Source organism: Xyrauchen texanus, chromosome 27 (genome assembly GCF_025860055.1).
Source record: "Xyrauchen texanus isolate HMW12.3.18 chromosome 27, RBS_HiC_50CHRs, whole genome shotgun sequence".
NCBI classification, from domain to species: domain Eukaryota; kingdom Metazoa; phylum Chordata; class Actinopteri; order Cypriniformes; family Catostomidae; genus Xyrauchen; species Xyrauchen texanus.
The window spans coordinates 26,437,185-26,459,787 of NC_068302.1; the positions used below are offsets into that span (position 1 = coordinate 26,437,185).

At 39.4% G+C, this 22,603-nt stretch overlaps 1 protein-coding gene across 1 annotated transcript; it reads left to right on the plus strand.

Moving 5' to 3' along the window:
- The first annotated feature begins 8,662 nt into the window (after positions 1 to 8,662).
- LOC127621304 (EMILIN-3-like) lies at positions 8,663 to 13,799 on the plus strand. Its single transcript, XM_052094844.1, has 4 exons — positions 8,663 to 9,085; positions 9,920 to 10,039; positions 10,155 to 10,921; positions 11,466 to 13,799. The coding sequence occupies exons 1-4, from the start codon at positions 8,940 to 8,942 to the stop codon at positions 13,424 to 13,426; spliced, it is 2,994 nt and encodes a 997-aa protein (XP_051950804.1). The 5' UTR covers positions 8,663 to 8,939; the 3' UTR covers positions 13,427 to 13,799.
- The last annotated feature ends 8,804 nt before the right edge of the window (positions 13,800 to 22,603 follow it).

The window sequence follows — 22,603 nt, forward strand, 5'->3', positions numbered from 1 at the left end:
TCATTCTTAGTTCATGTTTGTGTAGTATTATAAAGGGTTTTAAACATGTTTGACGATTTAAAACAAATGTGCATGGATATTTGAAGACTTCACAAAGACAAATCGACATCGAATATTATGGGATTGCACACAACTGAAAATGGACAATCATCAGACAAATAATCAGGGGCAGGTTGCACCGGCTGTGCGTAAGTTAAAACAGGCTAGTTGTGGCGTAAATGGGCACTAAGTCACAATTTACGCACTAATAAATATATGAGGGTTGCGCCATTAAACTTTGGTAGGACGTAATCATACGTATAAACTAAATAGGCCTATTTACGGAAGACACCGACCAGGAGTAAGGGTTGGATAAAAAAGCAGACAAAAATGTTATGACATTAATGAGCTCATGTTTTGGTTGACATGCTTCAGTCCTTTCGACATGTATATGATGTTGTTGGCATTTACTATCGTTTACATTTACGTGGAGACAACATTCTTCAGCATGAAACCGACCTAATGGTGCAATTTCCGTGTATATGACACCCGGTGTCAAGTTTCAACATACGAACTTTTTCCAGCCTGTTGTATTATATTACTTGTTTATTTATCGCCCCTTATTAATTTTAGATACAGTTGTTACATATTGTTATTTATATAGGCTAAATACACCATTAATGAAATAATGTTTTATTACGTATCGTATATTAATGGGGATATAATTTATTACAACTGACAGTTACGTGAGCAAACAAGGTTTGTACAGTGGTGGTGTAGCAGGCTAAAGCCACTATTGTGCCCTTGAGCAAGGCACTTAACTCTAGGTTGCTCCAGGGGATTGTCCCTGTAATAAGTGCACTGTAATCTTTGGATAAAAGCGAAGGCTCATTTCAGCTTAGTCCCGGTCTCCTGATGGCCCCTGATCGGCACCAAAGTGCGTCGGTCTACCGGGAAAATGCCCGGTATGCCATATTACCAATCCAGCCCTGGCTGTCGGGACATATTTCGTGGTAAATTGCATGCATACGTCATTTTTTTATTTTTTTAAAAAAATTTTTATAGCATGCATACGTCATTCGCCCGTGCCTATTCACATGTTGACGTCATATCCGTAAACAGAGAAAATAAGATCCAGCTACTGTTGCACGTGTATGGTGTGGGAGTAGTTTGAAGCTGAAAGTAATTTGTCACAACAAGCAAGAAAAATGTACCATGGATCATTAAAAATGGCAAACCTCTGGGGAATCACCAGTTGTAAAAACAAAGAAACCCCGAACAAAGCAGAGTCTACAAGTCTCTGTGTGTATATATATATATATATATATATATATATATATATATATATATATATATATATATATATATATATAAACAAAAGTCATTTGTAATTAAATGTGTACATGTCATTTATTTCGACACTTGCCTTCATATTTAAATTATATTTATAAATGTATACTGTAAATGAGTAAATATTAAGTATTCATCCATCTGCTAAACAGCAAGGTTTGGTAGCAAACCTTAGAAAACAATTCACAAAACCAGCAACATTACTAACTTTCTTCAAAGCTTAATTTGAATGTTTTTTTTATCTTGCTTTATGTCTCAAGAGACTGGGTGTTCTGACATCACAATTCATTAGTGGCTTCTCCCATTTATTGAGCATTGCGTGACTGTGGAAATGTTTTTGCAAAATACAATTATGTGGTTCATTACACCTCTCAGGCCAGTTCCGAAGTCAACTGACATCTGTGTGGTGCTAAAAGCGAGTGAAATGTTCTCCTGAATAGATGAGGTTTTTTAAGCTGAATGTTTTATCGAGATTTAAACTGACCTCCCTACCCTAAACCTAACCGATGAGGTCAGAAAAAGCAAATGTGAGATGAAAAACTCAATTTCTGAAGCAACCATGTCATTTTGTGGTGCTTTTATGACAATTTTGGCTTACATGTCGACTCTTCAGGACACGTACCCTGCTCCTTTGTATCGCATATGCAACAATATATCTATCAGTTGTAAATGTAGTTGGTTATGTAATGCAAACATTAAAATATGTCATGCACTATAGTAAAATTGTTTATATGTCGTAATATAGCATTGTGTGAGGAACAGAGCGAAAAGTACATGTTTATAAACGGATAATCTGCTGTTTTAATTGTGAAGTGATTGTTGTTTTAGCGCCTCTAGTGTTCATTTCTCCAGTAAATTGCTATGTTATGAACAACAGGCCACATAAAAATAATTTTTCAAAAATGTAGATATTGTAACATGATTCTATGACCAGGTTGTGAATGCCAGTGGGGGAGAAATATGACAGTCGTTAGAGAGAGTAGAAAGGCAACTTAACAAACCACTCGAACAAACCATCTCCTCTCTTGATTTCATTCTAAAAAAGTTACAATACTTAAGTAAAAATGTATAATGATATTGTTATTTATTGCACGTATCATAAATAAAACATACAAAAAAGCCTCTTGGATATACACATTTAAAAATAATAATAATACTAAATGTGTAATAAATAAGTAAAACCACCTCGCTTATTTTTAATCATCCTATTGTCCCCTTGCACAAAATGTGTTTTGTGAGAAATGGCTGCCTGATTCTCTCTCACGTCCCCTTCTAGATCAGCTCCAGCATGCAGAGCCTGTAATTAGTCTGTAATGGTGACTGTGAAGAGAAACATGCAGACACACACAAGCATGGAACCATTAGGAGTATGGGGATGTATTTCTGTGACAATTCACATAATTTTCATTAAAGTTCAGAAAATTGGTAAAAAAAATTATAAAAAATAAATAAATAACATTAAGTTGTTAGTGTATTTTTTGACTCATTTTACAGATGTATGCAAAAATTCCTGTTTTATAGTCTTATAGTCTTATACTTCTAATACGGAGACACTCCTCCAACCTAGACTGGAGACCCATAATTGGACAAATCTACTAATTGTGCTCCGAGCACTTGAAACACTAGGGGGCAGCATTTTACCTAAATTATTTTCTCTCCACAGTATATCATAAGGCCTTTTCCAAGAGCCTAGTCTCATGCTACATCCAAACTTCCACACTTCCCTACTATCTAGTATGCCAATGGAGTAGTATGTTTGAATCCTCAGTATTCATGAAACAGTAAGTGAGAAACACCTGGATGACCTACTAAATCTGGTGAGATACAAAAGTGTGTCCTTCATCAAATATAGAACATACTCTGAGTGTACGCGACTGCAATGCTAGCATTTGTGTATAGGTGATCGATTATCAAAATTTAGTATTATACACATTTTCTCTGCAAACGCTTGCTCGATGGGGTTTATTATCATGAAATGTAGGAATTGCATCCATTGCTGGATATTATTTATTAAAAGTAAAACCATTTACTGTGCTAATCTCTCTTGTGTGGATATGTGTGTGATGTCAGGCACCTGCATCTTGTCGAAATTGGAGTTGAAGTTTCTAAGCTGGAAGTCACACTTCAAAAGGCATTCCATTGCTCTTATCATATAGATTACTTTTAAGCTGCATTTATGTCCTTTTGGAGCTTCACGTTTTTGATACCCATTTACTTGCATTGTGAGGACCTACAGAGCTGAAATATTCTTCTAAAAATCTATGTTTGTGTTCAGCAGAAGAAAGAAAATCATACATATTTGTAATGGCAGGAGGGTGAGTAAAAGATGTGATAATTTTCTTTTTGGGTGAACCATCCCCCGACATCATTTCAAGCCTGGGGGGTGTATAAGGGGACTATTTTATTGGCTCATAATACCATGAGGGGTTTGGTGTTGTCCCATGTGCCAATGAATAAAAGTCAAATAATTTCAAAAGAAGCATTTTGGATCTATATGTAGGCCAAATTCATGTGTAAGTTGCAGGAAACTTTTTATTATTTATTATATATATATATATATATATATATATATATATATATATATATACTTTAATTCACCAAAGTGTCATACAACTGATCACAAAATATAGTCAGGACATTACTGGTGTAAAAAACAGCACCATCACTATTTGAAAAAAGTCATTTTCGATCTAATCTAGACAGGCCCCATTTCCAGCAGTCATCACCCCAACACCTCTCTTGCCATTACATCAAACACAGATGAAAGCTATTTCATTCGTTAAATGAAGCTTAACATTGTCCTTGTGTTTGTTTTTGAATTGCCAGTGTATGGAATAGACTGGCATGTCTTAAGGTCACTATTAGGTAAAAAATGGCAAAAAAAGAAACGGCTTTCTCTATCATTGTTTTGAGGAATGAAGGCAATACAATACTTGAAATTGCCAAAAAATTTAGATTTCATACAAAGGTGTACACTAGTCTTCAAAGACAAAGGACAACTGGCTCTAACAAGGACAGAAGAGATGTGGAAGGCCAGATGTACAACTAAACAAGAGGATAAGTACATCAGAGTCTCTAGTTTGAGAAATAGACACCTCACATGTCCTCAGCCTACAACTTCATTGAATTCTTCCCGCTCAACACCAGTTTCATGTACAACAATAAAGAGAAGACTCATGGGTACAGGCCTTATGGGACGAATTGCAAAGAAAAAGCCACTTTTAAAACAAAACTACAAAAAGAAAAGATTAGAGTGGGCAAAGAAACACAGATATTGGACAACAGATAATTGAAAAAGAGTGTTAAAATGGATCTTAATCCCATTGAGCATTTGTGGGATCAGCTAGACTGTAAGGTGTGTGAGAAGTGCCCGACAAGACTGACAGATCTATGGCAAGTGCTGCAGGAAGCACGGGGTGAAATGTCCCCTGAGTAACTGGACAAACTGACAGCTAGAATGCCATGGATCTGCAAAGCTGTCATTGCTGCATGTAGAGGATTTTTTGATGAGAACTCCTTAAAGTAGTTTAAGAAAATAAAATTCTTCAAATTGTAATAGTAATTTTTCATGTTATTATTGTGCTGACTATTCATTGCGATCAGTTGAATGCCACTTTGGTGAATAAAAGTACCAGTTTCTTTCCATAAGAGCAAAATCTGAACATTATTCCAAACGTTTGGCCGCCAGTGTATTATTTATACACGCACGCGCGCGCGCACACACACAAATGTACTGAGATGTATACATCTGTCTGGCTGCAGGAGACTAAATTGATGATCACGTTTGGTTAAAAAAAAAACAGTCTTGTTTCTGTATTGTGAAAAGGTGCCAGGCATCAGCCACACTTCACACCAAACATAACAGCCTTTAGCAGACAAATACACAGCTGACTTAACTAATTTCACCATCAGGGGTTGAATGTAACTGGCTGGTGCTATTTTTAGCAGACATATACAACAGAAAAAAAAGATGCGCAAGAGAAAGAGAGAGAAATAGATCTTTGTCCATATCAAAGGCCATTCCAAAACTTTAGCTTATGTGCTTTTTCCAGATTATGTCCACATATTGTGAGCATATGACCCTGCACACAAACATGCACATATCTCATGAGGTTCCAAACCCTGTTCCTAGAGGCCCCCCAACAATACACATTTTAGATATCGCCCTATTCAAACATACCTGATTCAACTCATCAGCTTTTTAGTGGAGACTCCAAGACCTGAATTGGGTGTGTCAGATATGGGACAATTACAAAATGTGCAGTGTTGGGGGCCTCCAGGAACAGGGTTGGGAACCACTGTAGCCTATTTCCACATTATGCACTCTTTAAGTCATTTACTACTAGTTGCAGCCTCTACAAGGTGCAAATTGTTATTGAAATGAAAAAAAGAACCCCACCTTATTTTCATAGGCAATTACATTGGATGAACACAGGTTCTGCCCACTACTGAATACAGAACAGCATTATATGGGCACAAGAGTCTGAGACATGAACAGCTGGTTCACTGTGATGTCATATCCTGTGGACTTCCTGGGTGGAGTTGTTTGTAAAGAATGGCAAGTGTGTGTCCTGAATAGTGGTGGAAAGCCAGTGCTTGCAACATACTGTGCCTGTTTTGTCAAACAGTTGGTGAATAATATGAGGGTGTTGACACATAGAAATGCAGATTTAAATTTTGGGAGTCATTTCATTTGAAATCCATTTAAAACCATCCAAAAAGTGGGGAGCAGACTATAAAGAACTCATTTATATAATTGAAATTACAATGTAGATAATACAAAGCAATCTTTTTACATTGATAAGGTATAATGTAATGTCAGCTGGGCATTATCACTAAATAAACCCTGACAGACAATAACACAATGAAAATGAGATGGTGAAGTGATATGAGACACATGAAAATAGCACAGCTTCAATATTTAAGAAATCAGTTGCCTGGGACAATGGTGAATTCTACAGATTAGCTGTCATTATACAAAATATTTTATAGTGGTTGCCCAGACAGTATCAAATGTTCTAGAGAGCTGTGTAATAAATTAATTTAATCCAAGTGATTTACATATTAGTAAATAATTAATTATCAGTGCTGCAAAACAAAACAAAAAAGATTCAAGTAAAGATATAGACCTTAGTTAGGGAAGATGCCATGTTTAATTTGACACAAATGACAATGAGGCTGTGTAAGACAAAATTATAGTCCTTTCAAAAGGTGGTACTGTCTTTAGGAGTTCTTTATGAAATTCTATAGAAAGAAAATGTTTTTTGTTTGTTTTTTTTTGTTTCTCAATAAGGTATTTCTATCAATTACAGCCTAATTTTCATTCATGTAAAATTAAATATGGCTTGTACTCTGACTAATGTCTTTTTTTAAGACTTTATAATGTACAATTTAAAATACATCCACATAACATGATTCACAAAGTTCATTCATACTGCTGAGGCAAGTGGATCTCTATAGCTGAATCTGATGTCTTATTAAAGTGGAAATTATGCTAAATGCTAAATTATGCCAACTGATTATTTCTAAGGCATGTGATTTTGCTTTTAAATTGTTAATAAATAAAAATGTATCTCATTAGAGGTAGTACATAAACAATGGAGACAAATCATTTTATTTCAGACCTGCATAGCCACACTAGCAGGTCTTTATAAATTGGAAAAGTGAAAATAATGTTTAAACAGCTTCCTGACCCTCCGCATTAGAGTACAGCTCTCAGAAACAGTGTAAACATTGTCGGCCAATTAGCCACTGAAACAAAACAAAGGCATGTTGTGTTTTGCCCTGGTGGTTTTTAGAAGAGAGGTTTGAGGTGGGGTGTGTTTACTTGTGGTGTAGGAAATTGGCTATTTTTTTTTCTCTCGTGTGCACAGTTGAGGTCTATGAGTAGTAAAGAGTGTTTGGAATTCTCACTGTTCAACAATTGAAAGTCAGCCACAGCCTCAAACGCTACCATAGCGACAGCCGTGGACAGATGTCACAGCAGTAAAGGGAAAAGAGCGCTAACCTCAATTATTATTAGTTTGTTTAGGTCTGTTAACCATATATGGCCAAACATGGTCAAAAGAGCATTAAAGACCACACACAACAAATACAATTATAATTTTGTATATTTTTAATTAGAGCTGTTTTGCCATTGTCAGGTAATCGTTACTATTTACAGTCTGACTACAAGTGTTTATCTGAGGAAAACTGTATTTGTTCCATATGGCTGTGAACATGTGTGTTTGTGCATGTGAGTGCAGCCTACAGCTAGTGAGTCCATATGTTTTCTTAACTTATGTACAACGCCATATGCGCCTGTATCATTCAGTGTTCACAAAAAAGCCAAACAGGCTATAATAAAAACATTACATAAGACTGACATGAATGCAAAAGACATTCTGAAAACTTGATGACCAAACCAGAAGAATTAAGCAAGAGACGTGACGTTTAAATTTGCTGTTAAAGTTATATCATTACAGTATTTGATCATTATTATTAATTAACCCTTAAATGCATGGGAATTTCACCACACATATTCGGGTCTTTAGAGACCTGACACTTATATCTATCACAAATGGATTTACAAAATGATCTGCAAAAGTGTAAAATTTTAAAAATGACAAAATCAGGACAAATCTAGAACAGGATTCATTACGTTCACACTGAAATTTCATGATGCAAAAAAAAAAAAAGAAAAAAAAGAAAAAAAGAAACTATCTATCGATATCTAGACTACACAACTCCTAAAAAATGGACAAGGTAGAGGAGGTGGAATGAGGTCCCGGCCCAGGTCTCTAAAGACCCGAAGTATGCGTTTAAGGGTTAATGTATGTATTGATAACCCTGTTTTTTTTAATCAATTAATTCATATACAGTTTTATTGTAAAAATAAATTCTAATTACGGGGAAATTTCACCATAAACATTTCCATTCTTAAGTCATCGTTTACTCATCATTTAAATGGTATGTTCAATGCATCTTTTCCCCATACAATTAAAGTGAACGTTAACCAAGGCTAATATTTTACTTAACATCTCTTTTTTGAGTTCCAATGAAGAAAGAAAGTCATTTTAGGTGTTTGAACATGAGCGTCAGTAAACAATGATAGAATTTTCATTTTTGGTGAACTCTCCTATTAATATTCATTTCGTAACATTCATTCATTTTATCCATATTTAACTCTTTCCATTGACAATGTTCTTCAACTGTGTGGGTCAGGTCTCAGAAATTGCCACCTTCGTGTGAATTGTGTGGAATTGTGGGTGGGTGGTTCTATGTAAATGAGGTAGTCCAGTGTTTTATGAGGTGGCCAAAACTCTCAGCCCCAGCAGTCTGCTAGAATCTTCTCAGCGTCACCCTTTCAGACACCAGAACTTTTTTCTGTGCATTTACAGAGAGCTGATATATGCCATTTTAATCTGCAAGCTTTTCTTGTGATTTCTGAGACAGAGTAAGTGGGCAGATGTGACATATCTACAGATATCTTTAATGGCCTAATTAAGGGCATATGCCAGTTTTTAGATCTATCCTTAATTTTTTAAATATTATTATTTTTTTGTCTGGCAATAGAGGGTTTGCCCTCTTTTACTTAATTTTTAGTCTTGATAACATCACATTATTGGAAGATGAGGGTGCAGTGTTTTCTCCAATTCTGGATTCTCCTGAGTGCTGTTGTGGCTGTGACAGCTTTTCACCCTCAACCCAACCAATTTAGCCTCTACTCTGGACCCCCACCACAATACGGCTCCCCAAAACCAGCCGCCAGGCATAAGTAAGTATCCATGAGTGAAATACTAATTATCTTACTTAATGGCACAGGTGGTCAATTTACATTTAAAAATGACTTAATAATTCTAGACTCATCTGTATGGCAAAAATATATGAATGTTTATTCCATGGCCAGTGCCATGTGAGGTAATAAATGAAGATTGTGGTTAGAATATGATTTTCATCATTAACTCACCCTCTGGTTGTTTCAAATCCATATTACTTTCTTTCTTTGGTTGAATGCAAAAAGAGGTGTTAGTCAGTATGTTTACTCTCAGTCAATATTCATTGCATAAAAAAAAAATGCAATAAAATTGAATGGAGTCTGAGGTTAACATTCTACCTAAAATCTTTTTTCATGTCCTAAAGTAGAAAGTCATATAGGTATGAAAATACCTATTGAGTTAACATTATCCAGTTTGGTATAACTGTTGGATATAAACTGTTTGGTAGTCAGATCTACACCACATTTGTTATTCAGAAATATAGCACTTTTCACATCACACATCATTTCAAACCAGTTTATCGGTGTTTATCGGAGTGGTGGTGGTGTAGTGGTCTAAGCACATAACTGGTAATCTGGTAATCAGAAGGATGCTGGTTCGAGCCCCACAGCCACCACCATTGTGTCCTTGAGCAAGGCACTTAACTCCAGGTTGCTCCAGGGTGATTGTCCCTGTAATAAGGGGTCTGTAAGTCGCTTTGGATAAAAGTGTCTGCCAAATGCATAAATGTAAATGTAAATGTGTTTAGAGAGTGTAAATAATGAGTCTCTTTGCTGTAGACCTACCTCAGTTATTGAGAGTTAAATCTCCCCCACCCAACTCTTTCTCTTCAGGAACCACTGTGCATATGTTGTGGAGAAGACTGTCTCATACTCTGTTCAGGGTGGAGCAGCACCCTTTGTGAAGGCAGATTACAACAAGTGTGCCTGGGGTCAGAAATGCCCTGCTCTAAAGTAAGACATCAGCTATTATTAATTGTCTACTCTAAACTCAGAATATTTTTGTAATACATGTGTACCGTTACACACACTTTTTAGATCATTTTGACACCCTGTTTATTTTTATCAGGTATCGCATGTTCTATAAGCCCATGTATAAAGTGGCATATAAGACTCTGACTGAGCTGGAGTGGAAATGCTGTCCTGGATATGGAGGTGTTGGTTGTACTGCAGTCTATGGAATGAAATCAAGACCCACTTTCAAAGGACCAATGCCTGCACAGAAGGGTCCTATGTCATCATTTAAAGGGCCAATGCCGGCACATAATGGTCCTATGCCTACATTCAAAGGGCCAATGCCTGTTCAAAAGGGCCCTATGCCTTCCTTTAAAGGGCCCATGCCTATGCAGAAGGGTCCTATGCCTCCTTTCAAAGGGCCCATGCCTGCACAAAAGGGTCCTGTGCATTCTTATAAAGGGCCCATGCCTGCACAGAAGGGTCCTAGACCATCAATTAAAAGTTATTATCCCTCTAAAAAGGGTCCAATGCCTTACTTTAAAGGGCAAATGCCCCGACACAGCTATGATGGGAACCCCTGGAATCAACCTCAGGCACCATCTAATAGCATGAATGGATACCAAGGTCCTAATACTGGGCCCACTTTCCGAGACACCTCATTTGAAGCTCATCCGGACCACCAGGGGCCTGAAGTATATGATCCTGAACTAATGCCAGAACCTGAAAATCCTGGCCATGATCTAATTCATGAAGGGCCTGAGCCAATCACAGACTACCAGGATCCTCAGCCAGAAATCCATGGCACTATTCCACAAGGCAGTGAGACAGAGCCTGTTCCTAATGCACAAACGCCCTCTGGTGGTAGTGAAACAAGCCTAGGTGAGGAAACTATAGTTTATACTGTAGATAGGTTAAAGTTATAAATACACATATTTAAGAAATAAAATAATTGAAAGATTTAAATGTATATTATTGAAGTCAAAATCATTAAATAAGTGAGAAGTCCAATGATGGTTATGAGTTATATAAATAAATAACCATATTAATTTGGGTGTGATTATTTAGGCACCTCTCGATTCAATCTGATTCCGATTTTGGGAGTCACAATCTGATTCCAAAACAATTCCTGAAACATCTACACTTTTTCTTATTGGTTATTCTGATTTGCAAAAGCACAGTAACTGCAGTAAATATTAAATCCACTCTAAAATCAAGAAAGGGTTTTGTTGGTGTACTGTGTAGTTACATCCTTTACATTGTATTTTTAAAAGCTAAATAGTGGATCAGAACAACATAGTATACTGTATATATTTATAAAGAATTCATCTTGATTTATAAATGGCAGATGTATAGCTGTTTTAGAATCAGAATTTTTTGAAAACTGTATGTCCATATTAACAAAACAAATAACATTTATTCACAGATCATGATGACAACAGTATTGAAGATGAACGACTGGATAGGTTAGAGGAGGATGTTCAGAGACTCTCACTTGGTCTTGAGACTCTCCGTGGAACAGTGACAGGCCTGGAGAACAGCTTGCGTGCTTCCCTCCGTGAAGACGCCAATCGGATGTTGACTGCACTTATTTCTGCTGCTCCCAGCCCTATTGCTGCTCCATCTCTGTCCAGAGACACTTCCGTGGGTTTCGGAGATCTGCCTGGAGGGGCACCGGATATTAAAGGTTCAGATGTGATGGGGCAGTTCCCAAACCTGGTTGATTTAGCTGAAAGTGTATCAGAGTTGCGAGCGGAGCTAGTTGTACAGACATCTGAGCTGGCAGAGTTGAAAGGGGCAGTCTTGGGTCACAACAACACCCTTCAAATTCTATCAGAGGGCACAGGGAACCTGACTCAAGCTGACTTCCAAAATGTTCTTGAGACACTTGTGGAGTCCAAAATGAGAGAGGCTCGGGTGGCAATCCTAGACAGGTTTGAAAAGAGAGTGGAGAGTGCTGAGGAGCGATGCGAAGGTCGGGTGGCAGAGGTGCGGCTCCAGTGCAAGGACGAACTTTTGAATGGACAGGATCAGACTGAGAAAGTCCTAGACATAACGGTGACAGGATTGAGGACAGAACTTCAAAAACTCCAAGCTCAGCTTCAAGACCTGGAACCTGAAGAGGGTTGCTGCTTTGCAGTGTCTGGTGTAACTGAAAGGGTAGTTTATCTGGAGAAATCAGTGGGTGGCTTGAATGAATCCCAAATACACCTCAGTGCCGAACTTGGAGGACACAAGGACCATATAGAGGGCATGTTAGAGGGCAGGCTAGGCTATGTCGAAGACAAGTTGAACATTGCAATAAATCAAGAGGAAACGAATGTTAGCAAAAAAGTGCCTAGCAGCATAGAGGCACAAATTGAGAAAAAGCTAATGGCTCTTGAAAATCGTCTCTTGGCTGCTATGGAAGAGTTCGGTAATGTCAGTTCACCAGCCTTGCTAGAGGGTCAGGCTGTACCCATACTGGAATCTGAAGTAGAATCACTCCGGAAAAAAGTGGAGGAGGATTTGGATCGTGTTCAGGAGCAGCTCAGATCCATTGAAGTCCACTGTACATCATCATGTGTTCCACAACCTGTTCTTACTGGATATGCAGCTCCTTTGGCAACTGAGGAGGAAAGAGGTGAGGAGATTCACATGAAACTGGATGGCAAACTTGATTTACAAGCAGAGAGATTGAACCGCCTCAACACCACCCTATCTAATCTTCTCATCCAATTGGCTGAGAAACAGGAGGTGGCTGGTCTTCAGGATGAGGTGACCCTCCTGAAAGTCACTGTGAACTCTGTTAACAGATCTCTCTGTGGCTTGCAAGAGTCACTTGGTTCTGTGATCAAAGAGGTGGGCCACACCAACTTTACCTGGCAAGAGAGAGAAGAGAGGCTTGTACAGCAGGTGAAGGGTGTGGTGCAGTTGGTGGGACGACAGGCATCTATGTTGGGCACTGGGGAACGAAGGCTGACCCATCTGAAAGGGGAACTCCACGATCTGCGGCGCAGAGTGTCCGGAGACCTCAAAGGTTGCCGCTCCACTACCTTAGGTGTCCAGAAGGAGGTGACTGAAGTTGGGGGTCGTGTTACCCGTGTAGAGGGCCAATGTGGAGGCCTGGCACACCTAGCTGAAGACCTGGAGAGAATTCGGGGAGAACTGGAGAGACACTCTGATGGGTATCTGTCTCATGTTAATAGCACTCTTGTTAACCATTCTCACCAGCTGTCCGAGCTCAGAGATAGTCTCCAAAACTGCACTGGACCATCTGGGTTTAACAAGATAGCAGGGGACAATTTGTTATCTACAACACAAAAAAGGGCAGAACACCACACAACAGAACCAACCCATCCAAGAAGAGACCAGTTTGCAGTCCCTACACAGGACATAGGTGTCTAGTAATTCAAGTGAACTTTAATATTTGAAGACATACACCAACACATAGTAGACAGTCTATCAAATATATACTGTTAGATATTATTAGTTACTCAGGACACCCTTCTCTTCTACCAACCATCCGATGTATGTTCAGTGTTGTTGAATTTCAGACTTTACAGTCTGTGGTGCTGCTGTTGTTTTTGCTTTGTATTCAATTGTTTGTTTTATAATTCACTTTGCTTTTTTACGGTTGATTGAAAGTTTTTCATTTTCACTATGTGCTACACAAAGGGCAAAGCTCACAACTTTACTTAATTTCTGACTTTGCTTATTACCTCTTTTTACACTGTGTTTGTAATTTTAACAGGAATTGTATGCAAAATGTTTAAATATATATATATATATTTTTGGTTTGTAAAAGCTGGTTCTTAATAAAATGTTAAAATAAATCTGTTAATTCCTCTGTATATAATGTTTGAATTATACATTTGATGTATCTTATCCAATATATTCAATTTGGCAATGGACTAATATTTGCACTTTTTAATTATATACAGTTAAGTAAAACATTTCAAATGAAAAATGTAATCATTTTATTTCAGATTTAGACTGTTTAGAAATAATACAAATAAAATAATTAAGCTTTTTAATGTAGGCCTATATAATTGTACATCATTAATTAATGCAATAGGTGAGATACTAAATGTCAAATGATGGTTATGACTACAGATGTTCCGATACCATTTTTTGAGAATGAGTACGAGTACTGATACTTTTTTAGTACTCACCGATACCGAGTCTCATACCTGTTTGTTTTTTTCTAAACTCAACATCAGCAGTTTATTTCAATTTCATCATCAAAGTTGTCTTTAAATAAATAAATACATAAAAAATGTAATCAAATGAAAGTATAACTACTAATTTTCAACATAATATTGAATTATTTCTTTATCAAATGAAGTGCTTATATACAGAATCCTAAACTCAACATTGGAGTTATTTTTGTCAAATAAAGTGCTGCATAATAGAGCATCACAGCTGTGAGATATTGCTGAAATATAATACAGTTACTATTGATTTATTATTATTATTAGTATAACAGTGAATATAAGTATATAGTAGTGATCTATTTCCATCATACTTTTTAAATTTAAATTGAGCTTTGATTTTGAATTGTTTCAGTGTTGTAAGACCAAGGAGTTTGTATGGCATGACGGCAGATTCCCAAACACGGAAAAGCAAGTCGCTACGTGAATAAAAAGAATCATTAAACCTAAAAAAAGGCTATTATATAAATATGTAGTCGGTATATGTCTCTTGCTAAAAAGTGAATTAGCGCTAATACTATTTTTATTGTAAATAAAGTATTTTTATTAAATAAATGTTTTCAATCTGAAAGGACTAAATATTAAATGAAACAAATGACAATAAAATGCATTTTATTCTACTGAAGAGATGCAACGTAATCTCTTCAATAATCAAAATACTTTTTGAATGCAACTTTATTCTAAATACCAATTATTTCATTTGTAACTGTAGTGGAATACAGTTACTTATATTTTGTATTTAAATACGTAATCCCATTTACATGTATTTCATCACTCCCGAAATATGGCAAAAGGAGAGCAGCAGCCAGTGCTTAAAAATGCACCTGCTTGAAAAAGCAGATATTTGGGCATATTGCGGTTCTTACGATGATAAGAAAAACGAGCTTGATAAACATTATGCAGTGTGCAAGACATGTCGAGCCAAGATTAAATATTTCTGCAACACTACAAATATGAGGAATCACATGTGCCGTTTTCACACGGAGCTAAAGTTAGCAGCAATCCCGCAAAACGCAGTTAATCAGACTACAATATAACAATCGATGCTATATATTTTAACTTAGATCTCTAAAGGGGCAGCAGCAATCCCGCAAAATGCAGTTAATCAGACTACAATATAACAATCGATGCTATATACTTTAACTCAGATCTCTAAAAGGGCAAAGAAGATCACACAGTCCATTGCCACATTTATGGCAAAGGATCTCCACCCTTACACGGTCGTGGAAAACACCGGCTTTCGCTTCCTCCTCCACACCCTGGAGCCAAGAAACAGAATCCCTTCTCAGAATTTTTTCACAGACACCGCTTTACCTGTTCTGTACAGAGACACAAAATCCAGTCCATGCGTAATGCCAGCCGAGTGGCCATCACCTGCGATTCCTGGACATCCATCCATATGTAATGGTAACTGCTCATTATATTTGCGATGACTGGCAGCTGAAATCATGTGCTTCAAACGAGTGCCTTTAACGAAAGCCACACGGGTGCCCATTTGGCTGAGTTTTTGCTAAATGTTATTGCAGAGTGGCAGCTCACAAACAAAGAAATAGCCTTAGTTACAGACAATGCTGCAAATATGGTGGTTGCTGCTCAAGTGGGCAAGTTCCCACACATACGATGCTTCGCACACACATTGAATCTGGCCTCTAGCTAGAATCTGGAGAATCTCTTCATTTTTCCACCAGAGCACAAAGGCTAAGCACCATTTTCACGAGAAGCAGAAACTTCTTGGTTTGCCTTGTCATAAGCTGAAAACTGATGTTTGCACTAGGTGGAATAGTGCATAAGAAATTATGGAACGAGATATAGAGCAACAGCCGGCTGTCTGTGCTGCCTTGCTATCTCCTGAGGTGAGAAGAGCATAGAGTGACATATTCACTCTCAGTGAAACAGATGTGTCCAATGCTGAAGATGTGTGGAGGCATTAAAGCCAATGAAAGATGCCACGACTTTGATGTCTGAGGAAAGCAACCCAACTGTGAGTCTCATTGCTCCTTTGATTACACAACTCCTCCAGAATATGACGGAGAGATGCAAATGATCCAAGACATTAAGCATGCCATCAAAGCAGACCTCCAGAAGAGGTACACAAGTGAAGATGAAATGAACATTCGTTATATAGCCTCTGCACTTGATCCTCGGTTTAAGGGACTGCCTTTCCTCACAGAAGATCAGAGACTGGAGACATACTGACAAGTGACTTCTGAGGCTGCATTACTCCATGTTTCATTCTTATTTCTTATTTCAAATAGTTATCATTAAAATGTTGTGTATTTATAAAGGCTTAAGTCTTTATAATCCAAAAATCTTCGCCTCACTGTGCGTGCAGATGCACTCACACCAACCTGCTGCCAATATTGAGCAAGCTCTGGAATGGTGGTGACACAATTCCATAGCTGACTCCTCAGGAGGAGACGGTCCTGGCACTTGCTGGACACTCTGGGACATCCTGAAGCCTTCTTCACTGCAGTTGAACCTCTCTCCTTGAAGTTCTTGATGATCCAGTAAATGGTTCTTTCAGGAGTAATATTCTTTGCAGCAATTTCCTTGCAGGTGAGGCCATTTAGATGCAAATCGATGATGGCTGCACGTCTTTCTTTAGAGGTAACCATTGCTAACAAGAACACAATTATTGGAAGCACTTCTTACCTCGTTTTATAGCAATCAGTATGCTCTTATAATCCAATCATATTGATAAAGTGATTTCACCTATCTAGTAATCTTTACACTTTCCCAGGTGCTGCTGATATGATTAGTATAATGAATCTGATGTTAGCTGGTCATTTTGTGACAAAGTTTTTGTGATAAAGTTAATTTTTTTGGCCAATTAAGCTTTTTGCAATTATTTAAAACGCATCAGATCGTCTGCACAATAATCTAGAAACAATGTGAATCAACACCACAACAACTGAAGCAGAAAACTTTGCAAAACGCAAAATGTATGTCACTGCCAATACTTTTGGCCATGGCTGCATATGTTTGACTACCCATGACACTGCCAAAAGATGATCTTTCAGAACAGTTCATTATTTTTGGTGGAGAGCAAGTACAAAGGCCAAATTGACCAATGGGTGAGAATAAATTATACTATGAGAAAGCATGCGAAAGTTCTAATGATTTTGCTTGTTTTGCTTGTTGCTTGTTATCTTAAATTTTAAAATTGTTTGACAATTTGAAAAAGCCTGTAAACATTAGAAAATGTTCTCAGTTATTTAACCATTCTCAGAAAATTCAGAGTATACTGTAAATACTGGCTGTTAGATTCAGTTTCCATTTATATTAATCTATTTAAAACAACATTGTGTCTGTGATTTACAAAATTGTTTTCAATAGAACTGTTAAAATACATCATAATCTGCAGCAAAGCTTCAAATTTGTACTAACTGATCAGGATTTGTACCTGCTATGTTTACTGCCAATATGACTAACCACTGGACCAGTGTCTCACTTATTATTATACGTTCACTTTGTTATATTTAATGGTTGGAGAAAGTTACTTAAACTATTAGTTCATCCATAGTTCTGAATCATAGCAACTGAATGTATCATATCAGTGAATGATGCTTTAGTGTTGCAAATAAAATAATTCAACATGCGATTTACTACTATGACAAATGTAACTGCCAGTTCCCATTCAAACCAATGCCCCACGTTAACATGGGCAACCATACCCTGTGAAACTGATAAAATCACTCTTAAACTGAATCAAATTCATTAAAAAAAAAAAAAAAAAAAAACTTGTTTTAATAATGATACCAAACGTTTTTATAATGTGCAAGACATCTTTCCTTTGCTCCTTGATAATTCACATTAAACGAATCTGCTGAAAAATCATGTAAATTATTCACGTGCACGTGCTCATCCCCAGTTAACTCAATCCCCAGTTGATCCATAACACCTGCACAACACCGGCTCCACACATAAACAAGTGCTAACATTTAAAACGCTGCATGTGCACACTAACTATTTATCTCATTAAAGATGGACGTACACGGTGCGATTTTCGGCTGACTTGCTTGCTCCAGACCAATTTTTGCAGTCGGGAGTTTTCGCGTGGAAATCTTTGGTGCTCGTGAGGTTGCGGCTCGCATCGTGTAAGAGGAATAACGAGCGGAGCCGAGCGGCTTGTACCGCCCACACACTATACGACTTTCAAAGTTGTCGGATTGCAGTTCTTGTCACACTACACTGTCTGTGTATAATGGGTATCTCGAAGTTGCTGTGGTTTCCACATTACACAAGGGATCGGCGACAGGGGTCACATATTACAGCTGCTGCGGATGACACATCAAAACACATTTTACACTGCAGGACTTGGGAGTCGCAGACAGGTCTACATATTAAACCTGCTAAATATCTCTAGGCAGAGGCGGATTAAGGTGGTCAGGGCCCCCTAGGCTGCTCTTTGTGTGAGGACCCCCATAATCATTATGCTTTACTGGAAAATTTTATTTAGTGCCATACATGGTCCACATGCAAATAGTAAGGTGAACTGGCATAGACAAACACATTGAGACACTACAGTGTTTCCTCTACATTCCTTAAAGTGGTGTACCACTTTAAGAAAATAACCACCACACCACATAAGTAAAATGAGAAATTGAACATTACAAACAAAACACAAATACAAAAAAGGACAAGGCCCATTGTTTAGAAACAGCCCTTAAATTATGATCAAGAACCACCGGAACTACAACCAAAACTAACTAAACAGAGATGTAAGGAATTACAAGGAAATATGTAATTATAAACAGCAAAGCAACAGAATTCCCTGCAATCACAGTTCAACTGCAAGATGGTAACCACTTTTAGCTTTATAAACCAACAGGTAGGCTACAGCATCTGCATCAGTGCAGAACTCATTACTGAGACACAAACCGCTGTGCAATACACCAAACTGTGTATAAAACAAAGCAATAATAAAACAGCAGCACAGCAGAAGCACATAATAACACTGTTATTATAACAGCAATAATGAAACCGCAGCACAATAATAAATATGTAGGCTACATATTGTTGCATATGCTACCTTTTAGAATTTGCAGAACTCTGCAGGGAGTCCTTAATGAGGCTGGTAAAATCCAATTTGCGCAGAAAGTCATTTTCAATGGACATCAGAGACAGGTGGTTTTGGCCCATCATCGGGGCTGAACTCGGAAGATAAATCGGCACGGGGTTATACATGGCAACTGGCCCAAATCTTGTTGAGCGTCCTTTTCTGCATATCGCGGCGCCATTTTGTTGTCCGTTATGCATAACGCGGTGGCTCATTTTAGCTTATCACGGCCCATTCGGCACATTTCAAGGCCGACCCACCGGCCCGCTTGGTTCTCCCGATGGCCAGTCCACCCTTGATCGGCCCCAAAGTGCGTCAGCCCACCAGGAAAATGCCCAGTATGCCAGATTACCAGTATCGCCTGGTCGACGATGCGTGCCACCCACGAACGCTGTCTCAGCGTAACTATGGGGGTGGCACATGCAGGAGAGACGCCGTGTGGCCTCGCTCAGTCAGTGGGTTCTCCTTGGGCGGGGGATCGTGGCCGTGAGAGGGAGAGAGATAATGACCGCACCCTTTTTTAGGAGCTGCACATAAATGGAAAGGCATCTTTAAAAAGATGCTCTCCATCAGTGCTCATTCTTTAAGAGAAAACACACTTATCTGTGCGAGAAAGGGAGAACCTGCTGTAATGCGCCATATATCCAACAGCCATTTTTACGCTTTTGCTTTAAGAGGTGAATGGAACACACCTCTTAAAGGATTTTTTCAACACTGCTTGACACCGAATGTTCTCACTGCGAGAAGCGCAGCCATGGCAACATTGCGATCACGACTTTCTCTCTTCCATAGAAAGAAAGCCACTTCAGCCGCTTCCCATCCTGGTCCTTCTGCTTATATGCATAAGGCAGCGGTGGTTAGTGCTGGGGCGATATGTGCGATTAATGGGAACATTTCCACCGGGTGAATCCCTACGGCCCTCCCGTTCCACAGCACGCTTGTGTCCACCAGTCAAGTTCATGGATGGGTCCGGTAGCTCGCCCTAGGACGGGCTTAATGTCTCATTCAGGGTTCAGGATGAGGATGAGCTCTCGATCACAGCATCAGGGAGCGGGCTGCTACAGCGGACGACTCGGTGGGGTTCCCACCTTCTGGTGTGGTCGTCCAGCCTGAGGCCGACGCGGAGCTAGTTGCCATGCTTGCCCGGGATGCCACGAGCGTTGGGTTCGAGTGGAACCCTCCACCCTGCCCTGAGCCCTCGCAGCTCGATGACTGGTTCCTGGACTCAGAGCGCCGCTCACAGCCACGCTCAGCCCCAGTTCCATTCCACACAGAGGTGCATGAGGAACTCACAAATTCGTGGCAGGCATCTTTTACTGCACCGGACCTGGCTTCCAAGTTTCTCAGCTTTCACTACCCTCGACGGTTGGGTGGCCAGGGGGTATGTGACGCAGGTGTTTGCGGTGCACCTGTGTCTGCAAAACACCGCCACTTGCCGGAATTGCCCTGGACTCCTGCCTAAGGCACAAGTTCACATCATCCCCGGTGGCCAAGGCTTACAGTGCCACTGGAAAGGCTGCCTCCACCCTACATGCCATGGCCCTCTTGCAAGTTCACCATGCCAAGGCACTGAAAGAGCGCTTCCCTCTGGATGGGAAGTGGAAAACCTAAGTGGGCTACCACCAGCAGTGGTAGACACGATCACTCAGGCCAGGGCTACATCTACGAGGCAGCTGTATGCCTTGAAGTGGCATCTATTCACAAATTGGTATTCTTCCCTAGGTGAAGACCTCCAGAGATGTGCAGTCGGGTCGGTGCTTTCCTTCCTGCAGGAGAGGTTGGTGGGCGGCTGTCCCCCTCCAACATGAAGGTGTATATGGCTGCTATAGCAGCACACCACAATGCAGTGGACAGTAAGTCCTTGGGGAAGCACGACCTTCAGGTTCCTTAGAGCCGCACCTCGTTCTCTCGTGGTGTCTCTCAGTGGTCCTGCTGGGCCTACAGAGAGCCCTGTTTGAGCCTCTGGAGTCAGTTGAGCTAAAGGCCCTCTCATTGAAGACGGACTTCCTGACTGCACTCACTTCCATCAAGAGGGTTGGGGATCTGCAGGTGTTCTCTGTTGGCAATACATGCCTAGAGTTCGGTCCGGCATACTCTCATATTGCTGTGAGACCCCGGCGGGGCTGTGTGCCCAAGGTTCTCACTATTCCTCATAGGGACCAGGTGTTGAGTCTGCAAGTGCTGCCCCAGGAGGAGGCAGACCCAGCCTTGTCGTTGCTGTGTCCGGTACGCACTTTGCATATCTACTTGGACTGCACGGAGAGCTTTAGATGCTCCGAGCAGCTCTTTGTCTGTTTTGGAGGACAGCGGATGGGAAAGGCTGTCTCCAAACAGAGGATGGCATAGGCCCAGTGCGTACCCCCCAGGGAGTACGAGCACACTCCACTAGGAGTGTGGCATCCTCCTGGACCTTGGCGAACAGCACCTCTCTAGCAGACATCTGTAGAGCTGTGGGTTAGTCGACACCCAATACCTTTGCAAGATTTTATAATCTCTGGGTTGAGCCATTTTTGTCCCATGTGTTGGCAGGTATGAACAGGTATGTTTGCAGGCAGCTGGCCAGATGTACCACTTGCACACTGCGCCTTTCCCCTCCTTAATGGGAAAATGTGTTCTTTTCCCCCCATGTGAGTTCCCGAGACTGGTCAATCTTGGATGTTAGGAGAAATTAGATGCCAGGCCCAGTACTTGGGAAAAAGAACACCTTCCCCGAAGCAAATACATCTGGCCCCAGCTGAATGATTTTTCATTTTTTGTGGGAGAAAAAGAAGAGTAAAGGCCGAAGCATCTGGTGTAATAATATATTTAAAAAGATATACTTTTTACGGTAAACTATTGTTTAAATTACGGTGAAAAACAATAATCGGGCATTCCTAGATGTTGATGCGTGACCCATCACAATTCATTTAATTGGAAAGCTTCTTCTTATTTTTAATATCAGTCATGTACATTGGGGTGTTATATTTGTTTTTTTGCGTTATTTTAGTGTCACGTGTCACCCTGATGGCGTTTTGGGTTTGTGTGAGTAATACTGTGAACGGTCTACTTTAAGTCATCATGTGACCTTTTGTAATTACTACAGTGATTAACTGCACATTTTAAATAGTGACAACAATATTTGTTGTTGGGAGTGGTGAGAAATGAAAGAAAAAAAAGTTTCAGGTTCAAACACATAGATAAAAGCATCAGTTAAATGTAAACTTGCTACTGTATACTTGCATACTACACATAAATATGAACATGCTCTTAACATATACTTAATTACATAACAGATGGAAAATGTATTACAAGTGTAAAACCAATGTTAAGTGC

What these genes read in the sequence shown, in the direction of transcription:
- LOC127621304 (XM_052094844.1), top strand. Translation starts at nt 8,940, where the DNA reads ATGAGGGTGCAGTGTTTTCTCCAATTCTGGATTCTCCTGAGTGCTGTT. An exon ending in CAGAAATGCCCTGCTCTAAA is followed by an intron (nt 10,040 to 10,154) that starts GTAAGACATCAG and finishes TATTTTTATCAG; the next exon opens with GTATCGCATGTTCTATAAGC. An exon ending in TGGTAGTGAAACAAGCCTAG is followed by an intron (nt 10,922 to 11,465) that starts GTGAGGAAACTA and finishes ATTTATTCACAG; the next exon opens with ATCATGATGACAACAGTATT.